This window comes from Pseudochaenichthys georgianus, chromosome 14, assembly GCF_902827115.2.
Source record: "Pseudochaenichthys georgianus chromosome 14, fPseGeo1.2, whole genome shotgun sequence".
Classification (NCBI taxonomy): Eukaryota; Metazoa; Chordata; class Actinopteri; order Perciformes; family Channichthyidae; genus Pseudochaenichthys; species Pseudochaenichthys georgianus.
In genome coordinates, this window is record NC_047516.1 from 25,197,593 (window position 1) to 25,213,864 (window position 16,272).

Sequence of the window (16,272 nt, forward strand, 5' to 3'; positions counted from 1 at the left end):
TCCTATTGTGCACGATAACACACTTACAACTGTTAACAGAATGGGTTTTACGCATTCATCATTTAATTAACCTTTTGAGATAAAGGAATTAAATAGGCAAACATATTTGAATGATATTAGTTCATCAAATTCTTCTAAATTTTCATCAAAGTAGAGTTGCATTATTTTTGATATTTTAAAGGAAATTCATTTGGGGTGCAAGTTCTGATTTCAGGCTTTCTGTCCTATTTGTAATGAGGCAAGAATTAGAATTGTATTTTAATTTGGCTAGTTGTGTAAAGCACTGTTTATATCATCCCTACTTCAAGTAAAACAAATGAATGAATGATTATTTGCAACATGGATACTTTGGACAGTGGCGCCAGCAGGTGGGGCCATGGCCACCCTGATATATTTGTTGCCCCCCCCCACCACACACACCGCCTCGCCGTCACGTATGCGTAGTAGTTTATCTGATATTTAACAACAAATACACAGCCAGCGAGTCGCTTGATTTGAGCTTCCAACGCTCATACTGCAGCCCCTCCCTCTCTCTCTGCTACCATGGTAACACTCTGAGATTCTCACAGACAGCAGCATGTTGCAGCAAAACGTTTCTTTCTACTGATTTGACAAATCCACCAGACTTCTAGAAGGTAAGTCGTATACGTTCGTTGCCTGTTAAGCCCCACAACACTTTAGGCTTTAGTGTGTTTGCTTTAGGTAGCAAAAAACGGAGATATGCTTACCTTTAGCTGTTATTCTGATCAAAATGTGTGTTCAATGGCATTAAAACGAGAAAAACGCTGGAAGACCTGGAAAACAGGCTCGGTGCTCAGTAAAGGCTGGCTTGGCTTCAGGTATAATTCGTCTGTAAACACACTTTGGCGGCTATCCTAATTAGCGTTAGTTTAGCGTGCGTGCTAAGCTAACGTTAGCCGATGTCGGTATGCTGGGCTGGTGTAATGCGTAGGCTACTATTAATCACTGCTGTGTGTAATGTCAATTTGCATAAAATGAAGAGAAAGTCAACAGACATCTCTTCTTATTTTAAGAGGAAGATGAGTAAAGGAGAGACAGAGCTGGCAGGGGAGCAGCAGCATAGCGCTAGTGAGGAGATGGCCATACATGCTAGAAAGTACATGTGGAACTCTGTTTTGTAAAAGTGAAACTAGTGCTGCGTACCTGGACTCACATTCAAGTTCAGGTCCGGACTCAAGTCCAGAGGTTCACGTTCTGAACCCATGGCTTGTGTCAAGTTGTGTGAGTAACTAAAGTGAACTTATTGTGAGCTAATTATCAATTGAAAATTAACTCATAATCAACTCAAATTCAAACTCGTCAGGTTTATTGTGCTCCCTTCCAACTTGTGTCTACATTTCTCTACAAAGTACAAATGTAAAAAAATAACTTTTTGCCACTTAGTCTACAAATGACTTATGACAGCAACTACAATGAACTACTACAAAGTTCAAACATTTATTTCATTTACCAAACTAAAGTAACCAAACAGTCCCTGAGCTGACTGAGCCTAAATCCCTAAAACGTTGCTGAAAGGTAGAGTGTAGACTAGACTATACGCATTACACTGTTACACACCTACTATACAGTATACACTGTAGTGTGCTGAGTGTACTGTACTGTCTGTACACCATGTCTTTTCTACAAGTCTACATGTGTACATTATACAGTACATACTACATACATAGTGATGTACATACATACTGTTAGAAATTAAAATCAATGTTGATATGGCGTAATTTTGAATTAAATACACTATTTAATTTAAATCAGTTTTATTCTGAAAGAACCGGAAGTTCACACTATTCATTTAATACTTTTATTCTGAAAATTATTTACTTCCGGTTAGCATTAGCATGTGGCAAAATGCTACATTTTTAAACCGTGAATCGAAGTTGAAATGAGATGTTGTACACTGAGCACACTGGGATTAGTACTCATTTATTGACGCTGAATAACGTTTATCAGGGAATGTTTAAATAACCACAGACACCAGAATGATTTATTGATGAGTAATTTAGCAACAGAAAAAGGCAGGAATGGCATTGGACCCGCCGGCCAATAGGAGAAGACCTCAGATGACAACAGGAAGAGCAAGCCAATAATTGATCTCTTCTACCTGCTGACCTGGGGCCTCATTTATAAAGGGATATACGCTCAAAAAATGGCGTATGCCAGTTTCTACGCAGTGTTTACGATTTATAAAATACTAACTTGACGGGAAAACATGCGGTCCTCCACGCAAACTCTAACCCATGCGTACGCACTAAGCACAAAAACGGGAGATACAATAAAAAGCGACACCGTTGGCAGAAGGAAGAATGGAGAGAAATATGTGGAAATAATACCATAAATAAAATGTTACCTCTCATTTATCATATATGAAGAATTCATTTTCAAACATTGATTAAAGCCAATCTTAAAATGATTAAACAAACGCCTGTTTGAGACTCCTCAGTGCACACAAAAACATAACTTGGAGAAATAAATAAATACGGATATGTTATTTAAAACCACCTCGAATATGTTGTGTTAATGTTATGAAATGTTCTCTCATAAATGATGCGGTTTTGCATTTCTATAGGTTGTACGAGCATGGTTTTATATACTACCATGTTTAATCATGTTTTATGCCGTTTGCTAAGACTTGATAAGTTGTTCATAAAACACAGGAGGTATGGAAACTAAGAACACCATATATGGTAAATTGTACAGCAAATATAACACAACACATTAGTTGTATTTCCTCTAACTGGTGGATATAGAGTTGCTGCGGGGAGGGGGGGGGGGGGGGTTGAGATGCACAGGCTGCAGTGGAGACGCAGTGGAGATCGACAGCTGGGACACAAACCACCAAATACGAAAACATAATTCAGATCCAGTTGTCATGACTCCACTCCGGAGGGATTCCCCGATAATTTCTCACAGTTTCTCATCAAGGGGGTGTCTCCTGTCCCCGGTACAAACACACTGCCTGAGGAAGGCTATGTGTATTTTTTTTGTCATGAACCTTTTTCGGACCATTTATTTATTTTGGTGACGATCCGACCTTCATGCTGCTACTCTGGTTCAAACGGCATCCACCAAACAATATGATTTATCTCGACCTCCCCAAAATAACCAAAATCTGACAGTGTGAGATGTCTGTTTTAGCTGTTCTGTCGTCATTTCCTGCTATCTTCTTCATAAAGTCAGTCAAAGTGAATGAATGGGCGTTTCTTTGACTATTTATAGGCAAAGATGGGCGTTACGTGAAGCCCGCAAAAGCTGCACCGCATTTCGAGTCGATTGTGATTTATAAAGGGAAACCGGCGTAGGAAGTGCTGTACGCACTTTCCTCGCCGGAACGCAATGTTTGGTGAATCGGAAAATGTCGTAACATTTTTGTACCTATTTTTTGGATTTCTACTACGTAAGCAACTTTCCCACGTGAATCCTACGCACTGCATTATAAATGAGGCCCCTGGGCTGACGGGAGATGAGGAGAGCGCCTCCTTTTGCAATTTCATTTGTACACCACCGCATCTTTTGTGTAATTAAATGCTGTTAACTTTTATAAGCTTCCCTTGACTCTTTTCAGTCTCTCCTGCCTTCAGGGAGGTTTTAGATGGTTTAGAACAAGAAGGAGAATATACGTAAGTGCTAGTTTTTTTGCGAGTCCAAGTACCGGTTCCCGACGTTCCGGTTTTAACCGGACTTGAACCCAAACTTTTTACAAGTCCAGTACTGGTTCGGCGTACCGGTACGTAGCACTAAGTGAAACTAAAACCTAAATACAGTTTTATTAATGTGATTGTGACCTTTTTAATCATTTAAGTCTTCTACACACTTGAGGTCTGCAGCTCCTTCAAAATGAAACGAGAATCTATGCAGTTTTTCCTCTTCTTTGTTCTGAGGTTATGAGCCGACCATTAGTCAAGTTTGTTTTCATAATGTTCTGTATGCTAATTAAAATAAAGGGTAACCAGTTTGTAGGGATGCCGATACCGATCGCCGATCCGATCGAGTGGGCGGAGCCTAAATGGAAGATTTAAACATCACTTTAAATCTTCCATTTAAAGTGATGTTTAAAACTCAGTTAATGGGGCTCATTCACTGGAGCTTCCACGAACAACAATCAACTGAATTATTACATTCAAATGATGTACATCAGGGATGAGCAACGTTGATGGTGGTGGGGGCCACATCATTGATGTACTGGCCACCAGGGGGCCGCAGATTCACTTGGAACACACACACACACAAATTCCATGTGTTGTATGTAATTATTAACAAATATACTAAGTCTGACATCTTCATTGACATTTTACAATCAAAGGGAACATCCCCAAAAAATGGGAACATCCTCTAATAAACTTACTAAACAAATATCAGTTCACAGAAATGTTATTTCATTTTTACAAGTGGCATGTTTGTATTGAACAGGTTATTAAACAGTGGAATAAAACTATTTTAAATTATTGGAAAGCACGGAAAATGTGTGTGTATTGAGATTAACCATTAAGATGACTTTAAACATGAAGTCATGAACACTAACCCAGACATTAGTTGTCTAACTTGAACCTAAAACACTTGTAGCCTGTCTCTGCATTCTGTCAACACAGACACCTGTCAGCCCGCATTCTGCTGTTCCTCAGCGCCACTCCCCCTCCCTCCCTCCCGCTGAAATTATGAATGAAAAGCGTAGTAATCATAGATAACACGGCAGGGTCCGTGAAAGTTTGTTTTCATCTGATTTCAAATAAACAAAGTCTTGGTTTTTAGAATATTAAACTTGTTTCACCAAATTCAGATGATAAATACAACTTGTAAGCTTGTAAAGGCATAATTACAAGAGGCAACTTAACGTCACAGCAGGCATAACAACAGCCGGTGTTTCTTGTGAGGGTTTCCCCGAGAAACAAACACAATACACACAAATGCGTCACAGATTATTTTTGCGGTATTTGAAATCATCTACGCAGCTCGCGACGTAACTAGGAGTATAGTGGACGGTATCAGTACTACAAGTAAAACAAATAAAAAATATATATATTTATTTTTTATTAATTACGTTGTTTATAAATGAATCTAAGGGCCGCAAAAAGAGGAGGTGGGGGCCGCATGCGGCCCGCGGGCCGCCATTTGCCCATCCCTGAGTACATTATTCAAGTTTACATTCACTTTGGATAATAACACGGGAGAAATGAGCGGAAGCGCTCTCTTTTCCTCTCTCCCTCTCTCTCTCCCCCCTCTTTACCCCTCTCTCCCTCTCCTGACAGCCTGTCAGTATCTCATGCAGCTCACTGATCCAGTAATGAGTGACCCGACAGTGAAGAATATATATATTTATAATGACTAGTTTAGCTTGTTCCAGAGGTAGATAAAATAGCTAAGTGTGTTAGGTCTAACTCTTGTGTGTATCGCTCCGCTTACCGGTCCGGCGGGCGGAGCTGCAGGATTTCTGCTTCACACACGTTGCATACCACTATTTTACTGTCTTTTTCGGACACCTTAAAATAATGCCAGAGCAATGAAGCCATTTTGGCGAGCTTGTTTTGCCGCACACAGAAAAGTGTCATGTATTTTACGTCATGCGATCGGCTCTCGCGATCGGCATGTTTAGAGAGCACCGATCGATCGGTAGAGAGTGAGTATCGGCCGATCTCGATCGGTGACCGATCGATCGGAGCATCCCTACCAGTTTGTTTATAAAGTATAAATATACATATACAAAACAAATGGAATACAAGCTATATGTATTACTCTCACTACAGTGGCCTAAACTAAAAACATAGAAATATGTCTCGTCACCTATTCTGTCTAATACTAAAAGGTGGTGTTTTGTATCATTTATAATGTTTTGAATTTGCTATAAAGGTCAATAATAGATGGTGTTTTTGTGTTCAATCACAGTATGTATTTACCATTTTATACCCCTTGAGTTTTTGGGTCCTGTTGAAATAAAATAGTCATGTTTTAAAACTTGATTTAATAAAGTCATGTCAATCATCTGTGATCCCAGTGTGACAAAAACAGCTTTGTTCAGTCTGAAACTATTTATAACCTAGAGACATAATATAACTGAAGAACATGTTGTGTTGCTGTTGTTTGTGTATTATGTGTTGAGAATGCTGAACATGTTGAACATTACAATAAAGGAACTTATTTAGATTAAGCTGTATTTGTCTTTTTAAAAGGAAAGAACAACTAGCATATATAAAAAACAAAACAATAAATCACCAATACATGTATACATAACACAAAATAAGGTTCTTTTAAATGTTGTTTGAAGTAAAATGTTAACTATCCGTATTATATTCACTTCAGATGAATAGTATCAGAAAATGTAAAATAAGAAACCAAAGTATATCAGTAGGTGATTCTCTTTGCCATTGTTTTCATCTAGTCTATACTTTTACAACAATTACATTCTTGGTTTTGGTGGGCCACCCCAAGATTTTCAGTGGCCCCATTTGGCCGCCCCTATGAAAAATGTCTGGAGGCGCCACTGACTTTGGAACGCAATATGTGTGTACGTGTTGTGTTTCTCTGAAACAGTTAGGATAATACAACTATAACGATAATTATTTGATATTATCAGCTATTTAAATGCATTTAAATCCCTGTAATTTCTTTAAAAAGCATTTACCACCAAATGCCTGTTCCAGATGTTTCTGAATCAAATCAGAAGGTCCACAGCGCATGCAGCCCTCCGGCAGGGGGCGCCCACTCCAACAATCGCTCCATTGTGACAGGCTTTGGGAGGCTGCTGGGAAAACATGGCAGCTTCCTTTCGTTGGTGGGGATTTACTGAACTCCGAGGGAGGATTTAAAGACTATATACGGTGATCTTTAGAGCATTATTCGGGGCCAACAGCACCAGATATCCTAACGCTTGAAGCAGGAGAACATGGAGAAGAGCGGTAGCATCGACAGCCTGGGCTCGAAGCGTTTCTCGTCCCGACAGCCAAGTGTTGATTCATTGTCCAGGTAGCTGAACGCACCACAACACGTCGCTTTTAAGCTAGCTAAAAGTTTTTAAAACAAAAAGACAGCTGTGTATTTCAGTGTTGTAACGTGACTTGACATGTCTAATACTAATGTTATTTTACTAAAACTTCAGAAGTGTCCGTTAAACCACAAATAATGCAATGTGCGATTAACAAACTGCCATGAGACGACCCCTGATGTTGACAGTTGGGCACCATTTAACTAGCCTGTCATTATCGGCCATTATCCCTTATAATGAAAAGGTCCAACAATCTTTTATAATGTAGGAGGGAAAATGAAAGCAAATGTCCATCTAAATAAATCAGATTCCAGAGTAATGCCACCCATTGTGTATTTGAATATTCAATAAATAGTTTAGGCTTTAGAACTTGTGAAAAACGAGCACACGATGATGCCTTCAAGGTTCTTCATTCATACTTCCTCAGTATGCTTTACAGTTAAAAGTCCTAAAGAAGAGGTGAAGGATGTATGCAGATCTTTTACTTGATTAAAAGTAGCAAAACAACAGTCTAGCAATACTCTGTTTTAAGCGAAAGTCCTGCATACATTATACATAAGTACGAGCATTACAACATAGGCTACTTAAAGTACCAAAAGTAAAAGTTGTCGTTATGCAGAATGGCCCATTTCAGAATCAGAACATTTGATTATATTATTAATGTGAACATCACCCACATTTTGAATTGATAATATCTTATTTTATTCAATAATATTACACCATTTACTTGTTAATTATATTTTATATTATTTAAGTATATGCTTTAGATGAAGTAAAGTAAAATGAACAATATTTGCCTTTGAGGTGTTTTGGAGTATGAATAAGTAACAGAAAATGTAGTAAGTACCTAAAATTCTTCTTATTGAGTCAATTCACTCGCTGTTCTAAAGTTGCTACTCGGCTTATCCGAGTAGCAACTTTAGAACAGCGAGAGTGAATTTACTCGGCAATCATTTTTGTTAGGTGGCTAATATTTAATCAAATAACGGTTTCAGCATAAGTACAATGAGAATAACATGGCTGTAGTTACATTTTACTCAGACAAGTTGTATTTCTTTTTTATAGTTTGTCCTGTTATCTCTCCACAGCACGTCCACCTCTCGCTCTGACCGCTCTGCCCAGGCCAAAGCAGCCTCTGCCATGTCTTGTGACTCTGGGGCCACTCCTACAGAGCTCTCCCCAGAGCTCAGGGTCAGTTACATGCACAAATGTCACTTACACGATGTTGATTTTTTTTATTTACTCATAATAATGTCCAAAGCATGACTCTCCTCTTCTCTGCATTCTTCAGGTCAAGCCAAAAACTGCTGCCAAGGTACGCGTTCTTGTGAATTATAAACTAGACGAAGCAGTCTGAATAATAATAATTCCGTAGCTAGTTTAATATGTTCAGATTAAGAGAGCGCTTCTCCTTTAGGTATAATATGTATCTTATCTTTTAAGCAGGTGCCTAGAGATTCAGACAAAGAAGAGCCACAGTTACTTCCAAATGAAACCGTTCATGACATGGGTATGTGCTCTCTTTGCATTCACGCATTAAAGGCAAATTCGTTTTTTCCTATATGTGTTGTGCTTGGCTATAAACATCATTTTTTATTTTTTTATTTTTGTAGCCCAAGATGTCACCTACTTCTGTCCTTTCATCGGAGCAATGAGGGGGACGGTGACAGTAACCAACTACAGACTTTTCTTCAGATGCATGGACAGGGTATGCTTCTTGAATAACACATTTAAAAATCAGTATAAATCGCTACAGAAAACGTACAGTTTTTGTTAATGTGTAGTTTGTTTCTAGGAGCCATCATTTGTGTTGGACCTGCCCCTCGGAGTGGTGAGTCGTGTGGAAAAGATTGGAAGTGCCTCTAGTCGTGGCGACGTGTCATACGGGCTAGTATGCAAGGTGAGTAGGATGTGGAAACTAAACCTGCTTTATATGGCAACTCAGTAGATGGAACAGTGCACAGGCATAACGAATCTGAAATCGCATTTTTTAAGAATAAGTCAGTCTATGAACATGCTATATTTCTACAATATCAAATCAAGTTTTATTTATATAGCACATTTATAAACGATTTTTGGTCGAGCCAAAGTGCTGTACATATAATAAAAATAGCCTACAGTAGAGACACTTTACAGCAAATACAACAGCACAGATTGTTCAGAATATCAGTATGAGAAAAACGACACCCTCTGTCCTTAGACCCTCACATCGTACAAGGAAAAACTTCCAGAGAAAACCCACAGTTTAAGGGGAAAAAATGGGAGAAACCTCAGGGAGAGCAACAAAGGAGGGATCCCTCTCCCAGGACGGACAGACGTGCAATAGATGCCGTGTGTAAATCGAAGAGATAATACATTTTACAGCATATAGACCGAATGTTAGGAAATGCATGTGTCTGTAATAAGAAGATGAATCCACGAGGATGTCAGCTACAATCCTGTGGAAGCCATCAGGGAAGCAGCATGACGAGACCCAAGGCAGGACCGCAGAGACAGGTTCAGCCACGACCCGAAGTCCACGATTTAATCCAGAACTCAGGATAGAGGATCCAAGACACAGGACTACAGCAAGAGGATCAGCCTCGACTCCGGATCCCGGCGTAGATATAGATACAAAACAAGAAAAAAGATGTGGCTGGGTTAATCGGAACAAGAGAATACACAGACACAGACAGAGAGGGAAAAGGTCATTGGATAAAAGTTATTCTTAATAACCCTCTAGAAAGATCTCATGAACTTCCCCACTCAATCTATCAAGACCCGAGCAGTTCTATTAGATATAGATAAGAAACAGAGAGAGGGAGCACAACAACCTATCTCTTCGTCAGATGCACTCCCCCGCTTATCTAAGTGACTCTGTACCCCGTTACCCTCTACAAGGCCATAGACCAGCAGAGGGAAAATGGGGGAAGGGTAAGGGTTTTTAAGAATAAACCACAAGGGTCTAAAGGGGAAAAAATATGAAATATATTGTACTATATTTTAAGTAATCCTATCTACTATTACTATATTCGAATAATGTATAAACTATTTTAAAAATACTTTAAGAAATCCTATGTTATGTTATAAATATTAAAATAAAGAACTAAATGAATAAATAACTAAATAAATGAATAAATAGATAATTAAACAAAAGCCAGAGAGAAAAAGTGAGTTAGCATAGCATAGCATAGCAAAGATGCTTTACTGCTATGACATCATATTTATATTCAACTATAGACCTCTGAGTATGTCCATGACCTGCTGCTCTGCCTATCTGCAGGATATGCGTAATCTGCGATTTGCTCACAAACAACTGGAGGACACACTGAGGAAGTCCATTTTCGAAGTGCTGGTGAAATTTGCGTTTCCTGTTTCCAACGGGCTGGTGAGTGATTTTTAAGCCTTGGTGTCTCTGTCACTGTTCATCAGCTCTGTCTGCTGACTGAACACCTCTCCCTCTCTCCACAGCAAATCTTTGCCTGTGAATATGGCCAAGTGTTTCCTGAAAACGGATGGAAGGTGTATGACGCTGTCTCAGAATACAAAAGACAGGTATTTAAAAACAACATGGTTCGACCGGCATATCTTAATTAGATTGTTGGGAATGTTTAAATTAGGGAGGTATGAAGTAATTGTTCCATTGTTTATTTATCTCATACTGCCTGTGCTGCTGAACCTCTTTTCCCCTCTGTCTGAAACCAGAGCCCAGTCTGCTCTGATTGGTTAGCTGTCCAGCTCTGTTGTTATCGGTCAACCGCTTAGAGATGACCCGCCCCATAGCCTATCCCGTACACTGTGTTGGAGCGCTAGCCATAGAAGCGCGACAACACACTACAGGAAAGGGGAAACCCCAAAACGAAAAATAGGGCCTAGTAGGCAAAGATAACGGCTTTAGTTCCATATCAGCAAGGTCTGTCCGACATCTACTGTAGGTAATAAACTGAATGTAAATATGTAACACATTCAACCCCGCTTAAAAAATCTAAAATTCCAGACTGTTTATTACATTAGTTATTTGTCTGTTTTTATTAAATTGGTACCTTGTGTGTTTTTAAAGGGTATACCAAATGAAAGCTGGAGGGTAACAAAAGTCAATGACCACTACGAGGTTTGCGACACCTACCCATCAACCCTGGCGGTGCCTGTGAACATACCAGACGAAGAGCTGAAGAGAGTAGCTGCCTTCCGAGCCAAGGGAAGGATACCTGTGAGTGACCTTTCTTCAGCATGAACCTACCTATCCTCTCCTCATTATATTGTCTGACTGTCTTTGGTAACATTCTGTTATACTCTGTGTGCAGGTGTTGTCATGGATCCATCCGGAGAGCCAGGCCACAGTGACGCGCTGCAGTCAGCCCATGGTGGGAGTAAACGGGAAGCGCAGCAAAGAGGATGAGAAATACCTTCAGGCCATCATGGATGCTAATGCTCAGTCCCATAAACTGTTCATCTTCGATGCCAGGCCCAGTGTCAACGCTGCTGCCAACAAGGTATATAATACTGAAAATCAGCCAAGAAAATTGCAATAAGTGCATCTCTATATGTAAAGAAACTCAGGGTCTGCTTGCTAAATGTCTTCCCTTGTTTGTTTTAAAATGTTCTTCTTCAGATGAAAGGCGGTGGTTATGAAAGTGAAGATGCGTATCAAAATGCTGAGCTGGTGTTCTTGGATATTCACAACATCCATGTGATGAGAGAGTCCCTACGCAAGCTGAAGGACGTGGTCTACCCCAACATCGAGGATTCCCATTGGCTCTCCAATCTGGAGTCCACTCATTGGCTTGAGCACATCAAGGTGAGCGAAAGACTTGGTGTTATATTCCGGATCTCCTCTCAACTTAAGGAGAATAACAACCAATCTGTTGCGCATGTGTTTTTAGTTGATCCTAGCAGGAGCCCTGCGTATTGCAGACAAGGTGGAGTCTGGGAAAACTTCAGTGGTGGTGCACTGCAGCGACGGCTGGGATCGCACGGGCCAGCTCACCTCCCTGGCCATGCTCATGCTGGACGCTCACTACCGCACCATCCGCGGCTTCGAGGTGTTGCTGGAGAAAGAGTGGCTGAGCTTCGGTCACCGCTTCCAGCTGGTAAACACATTTTCTCACACTATTTTGACGTTTGGTAAAAATACATGTGCTTGGTTGCTTTATCAGTTGCATCACTGATTATCCTTTGTTCTTCTTTTAGCGTGTTGGTCACGGCGATAAGAACCACACCGACGCAGACCGCTCACCTGTTTTCATTCAGTTCATCGACTGTGTCTGGCAATTGACTCGCCAGGTAAGCAATAAATAGAGCCGATCTTCAGATCAACACGGTCTTTCAATGACACTAAAGAAGCTGTTATTATTTTAGTTTCCTGCTGCCTTTGAGTTCAACGAAAACTTCCTGGTGACCATCCTGGATCACCTGTACAGCTGCCTGTTTGGGACATTCTTGTGCAACAGCGAACAGCAGAGGCTGAAAGAGGTAAGAGCATTTTTTTTTCTCAAAGCTTTGTTGGAGGTCTGAGTCCAACGTCATGTCAACCTCCCCTTTTTATTTTACAGGAGATTCCCAAGAGGACAGTGTCGTTGTGGTCCTACATCAACAGCCAGCTGGAGGACTTCACCAATCCCTTGTATGTGAACTATACCAACCATGTGCTGTTTCCTGTAGTCAGCTTACGTCACCTGGAGCTTTGGGTTGGCTACTACATCCGCTGGAACCCTCGCATGAGGCCTCAGGTATGGCAATTACATTGGACCAAAACATTGTTTCTTTTTATGCACTGGTCAATTTTGAGATGTTGGGCTGTTTTGCTTTTTAACTTTCAGACTTTTCCAAAATATGTAACTGTTTATTAGTTAACTAGTTATTTCACTCAATTTCTTTATTTGCATGTGTAGAATTTACCAAATTCATCCAAACCAGCATAATTAATCACAACATATTGTCCACTGAATAATCCACTTACAATACATATCTTTGAAGCCTCAAATACATTTTATTTTTGTAATACTCCAGAAATCTCCACTTCAGTGGCACTTACACACACAGACTGCAGAGGGGTTCATTCATATATCATTAATAGCCTGATTTATAGAGAAAAGTTTGTATTACTAAAACATGGAATAAACCTAAAACGTAAGTAATCTTCTGAAGTTTCCAAGTGGAATTTATTTGTTAAATCTTTACATTATTTTCCAGGTTGTCCCCCCTTTAGATCGGACTTCAGCGTTTCAAAGAAAATTGTTTGCATTTCATACATGCTTCACTATAGTGTTTGACCTTGAGATTTACAGGTCAACCTATTTGTTGTTACCAGGAACCTGTTCATCAGCGCTACAAGGAGCTGCTGGCGAAGCGTGCGGAGCTGCAGAAGAGAGTGGACGACCTGCAGCGAGAGGTGACCAATCGCTCGGCCTCTTCCTCTGAACGTGCCAGCTCCCCCACACGCTCCATCACGCCGGTGCAGACCTTTGTTTGACGTAACTGTGACCCTCATGACGGTCGCGGAAGCTAAACACTACCTGTGAGAAGCTGACGGTAGTCATCTGTAGGCCACGCCATGAAGGACCTGGGTGCTAAACTGGCTCTTTGGGTGAAACGCCGCGTTACACACTACCACCAAATGTCTGTTTGTGTTTGCACATTTTACGGGGAATATAGAGTCTGCTTACAACCGGAGACTGTCTCTTAGTGCTTTGACCACAGCCATATTGTTCTCTGCCTCCAGAGTCGGGATGTTAGTGATAAGAATAGTGAGTACTGTCTAGCTCATCGACCCACCTACAATCAGTGTTGGACCATTTCTGAAGTACACTAAAATATTACTCGGGTGAATTATGTATGCCTTATACACTTCATAGGAACACTCACTTCATTCCTCTGCACTGCAAATGTTAAGAGATTGATTTAAAAGCAATTGTGAAGATGTAAATTACTGCATTTGAGCTCTAGTAAGTGGTCTGTGAGATTCAACAATGTAGCTAAAGGGCTGTTAGCTTTTAATATTAGGAAAAATACATGGCATTAAAAATAAGTTGGCAGATTGTCTTCCGAAGTCAGTGCTTTTAGATTGTTGTGACCAAATATCTGTTTTTTTATGAATACATAGACTTATGTCTTGTATTAATCTCATGTTTTGTAAGTTTCATTTTTCTAACTAGTTATTTATTATCCTTCTTTCCAGACTTGTATGCCTGTCTAATGTCACAAATTAATTAGAAATGTTCCCATGCAATATTAATGCTAACCAGAATATGCAACAGTTAATTAACGTTAAAAGCTAGTGTGTATCCATTTCTTAATATTATTTTAAAAAAACTAGTAGCAGCCAATGTTTTTTTATAGGAAGCAGAATATGTAACAACTAATAGTTTGCCTTGGGTGTTTATTTCACATTTTATTTTAAATATCTGTGCCTTGGTCTAATTGAGAGATAGGAGGATAGCACAGTTTTTAAAATGTCAACTAATACTGGTGAAACGGTTAATCCAGTGTCAGCCTTTGCACTGCATATGTAAATACTTTCAATAAACACAGGACACAGGAGTCTGTATGATTTCCATAGCGTGATGTGTGAACACAGTTTATTTCCTGCCTTTAATCTTTTAGTGTTTCAAATGATAGCAGAACCCCAACAACATGAGCAATAACTGTAAAATATGAGGCACGTTTTTTAATTATTTACAAATGTCATATTCATTAACCTTCATTACACTCGCTGAATAATTCCTTTTAAGACATTTTACATGCTGTTATACAGTTTATCTTGTAGGTGGTGCTGTACGCTAGCAATACAGTCTCTGGTGCTAGTTAGTCAGGAGTAGTGCTGCGTACCTGGACTCACATTCAGGTTCAGGTCCGGACTCAAGTCCAGAGGTTCAGGTTCAGGTCCGGACTTATAAGTCCGGACCTGAACCCATGGCTTGTGTCAAGTTGTGTGAGTAACTAAAGTGAACTTATTGTGAGCTAATTATCAATTGAAAATTAACTCATAATCAACTCAAATTCAAACTCATCAGGTTTATTGTGCTCCCTTCCAACTTGTGTCTACATTTCTCTACAAAGTACAAATGTGCCACTTAGTCTACAAATGACTTATGACAGCAACTACAGTGAACTACTACAAAGTTCAAACATTTATTTCATTTACCAAACTAAAGTAACCGAACAGTCCCTGAGCTGACTGAGCCTAAATCCCTAAAACGTTGCTGAAAGGTAGAGTGTAGAGTAGATTATACGCATCACACTGTTACACGCCTAATATACAGTATAGGCTACACTCTAGTGACTGTACAGTCAGAGTGTACTGTACTGTCTGTGCACCATGTATTTTCTACAACTCTACAATACATACTGTTAGAAATTAAAATCAATGTTGATATGGCGTAATTTTGAATTAAAAACACTAATTTAAATCACTTTTATTCTGAAAAAACCGAAAGTTCACACTATTAACTTAAAACTTTTATTCTGAAAATTCTTCACTTCCGGTTAGCATTAGCATGTGGCGAAATTCTACGTTTTCAAACCGTAAATCGAAGGTGAAATGACATGTGATGTTGTACACTGAGCACACTGGGATTAGCACTCATTTATTGACGCTGAATAACGTTTATCAGGGAATGTTTAAATAACCACAGACACCAGAATATACGTAAGTGCTAGTTTTTTTGCGAGTCCAAGTACCGGTTCCTGACGTTCCGGTTTTAACCGGACTTGAACCGAAACTTTTTACAAGTCCAGTACCGGTTCGGCGTACCGGTACGCAGCGCTAGTCAGGAGTAATGAAGCTGTTTCCAGAACAGTATGTAATAACTTTATTTTTTCTCAGCAGTCCCAATACCGCTAACAGTGATTATGGTCTCTCCATCTAATATAATAAAGAAAAGTGTATTTTATTTTAAATAAGGTATGTGAAATACAGTGTCACTGCTTGAGGGTAATATTAGACTCAGTGGCTCTGGAATCATTTTACATGATCATATTCAAGCGGTCTCTCATACCTGAATATTAGATGACTGGCCATAATTGAGCTTTAATGCATTCTTTACCCATTAACAGGCTTATCATTCCATTGACTTTACATTGTAATTCATACCTATAACTTCAAATGAATTGATATTGCCACTAAAATTGCTTAAGTTAGTCATATTTTTCTATTACTGGCATTACTTTTTATAATTAAAAAGAGCCTCATCCAAATGAGTATGTTTATCAACAGAATGAGACTTGATTAGGTTATATTAATGTTGATTGAAATGTGTCACACATTTCAGAATTAGGATCCAATCTGTTGGATGAAGCACTGA

General features: G+C 39.5%; 1 protein-coding gene across 2 annotated transcripts; it reads left to right on the forward strand.

The window, feature by feature from the left end:
• The first annotated feature begins 536 nt into the window (after nt 1–536).
• mtmr2 (myotubularin related protein 2) lies at nt 537–14,528 on the forward strand. 2 transcript variants are annotated; one of them, XM_034099351.2, is made up of 17 exons: nt 537–635; nt 6,651–6,972; nt 8,080–8,182; nt 8,283–8,306; nt 8,435–8,501; nt 8,605–8,699; nt 8,787–8,891; nt 10,254–10,358; nt 10,442–10,525; nt 11,031–11,180; nt 11,275–11,463; nt 11,583–11,768; nt 11,854–12,060; nt 12,161–12,253; nt 12,329–12,442; nt 12,523–12,699; nt 13,281–14,528. In XM_034099351.2, the coding sequence occupies exons 2-17, from the start codon at nt 6,893–6,895 to the stop codon at nt 13,440–13,442; spliced, it is 1,941 nt and encodes a 646-aa protein (XP_033955242.1). In that variant the 5' UTR covers nt 537–635; nt 6,651–6,892; the 3' UTR covers nt 13,443–14,528. The 2 variants fall into 2 exon arrangements, with proteins under 2 accessions (XP_033955242.1, XP_033955243.1); XM_034099352.2 differs by having other exon boundaries at nt 8,438–8,501.
• Nucleotides 14,529–16,272: the final 1,744 nt, after the last annotated feature.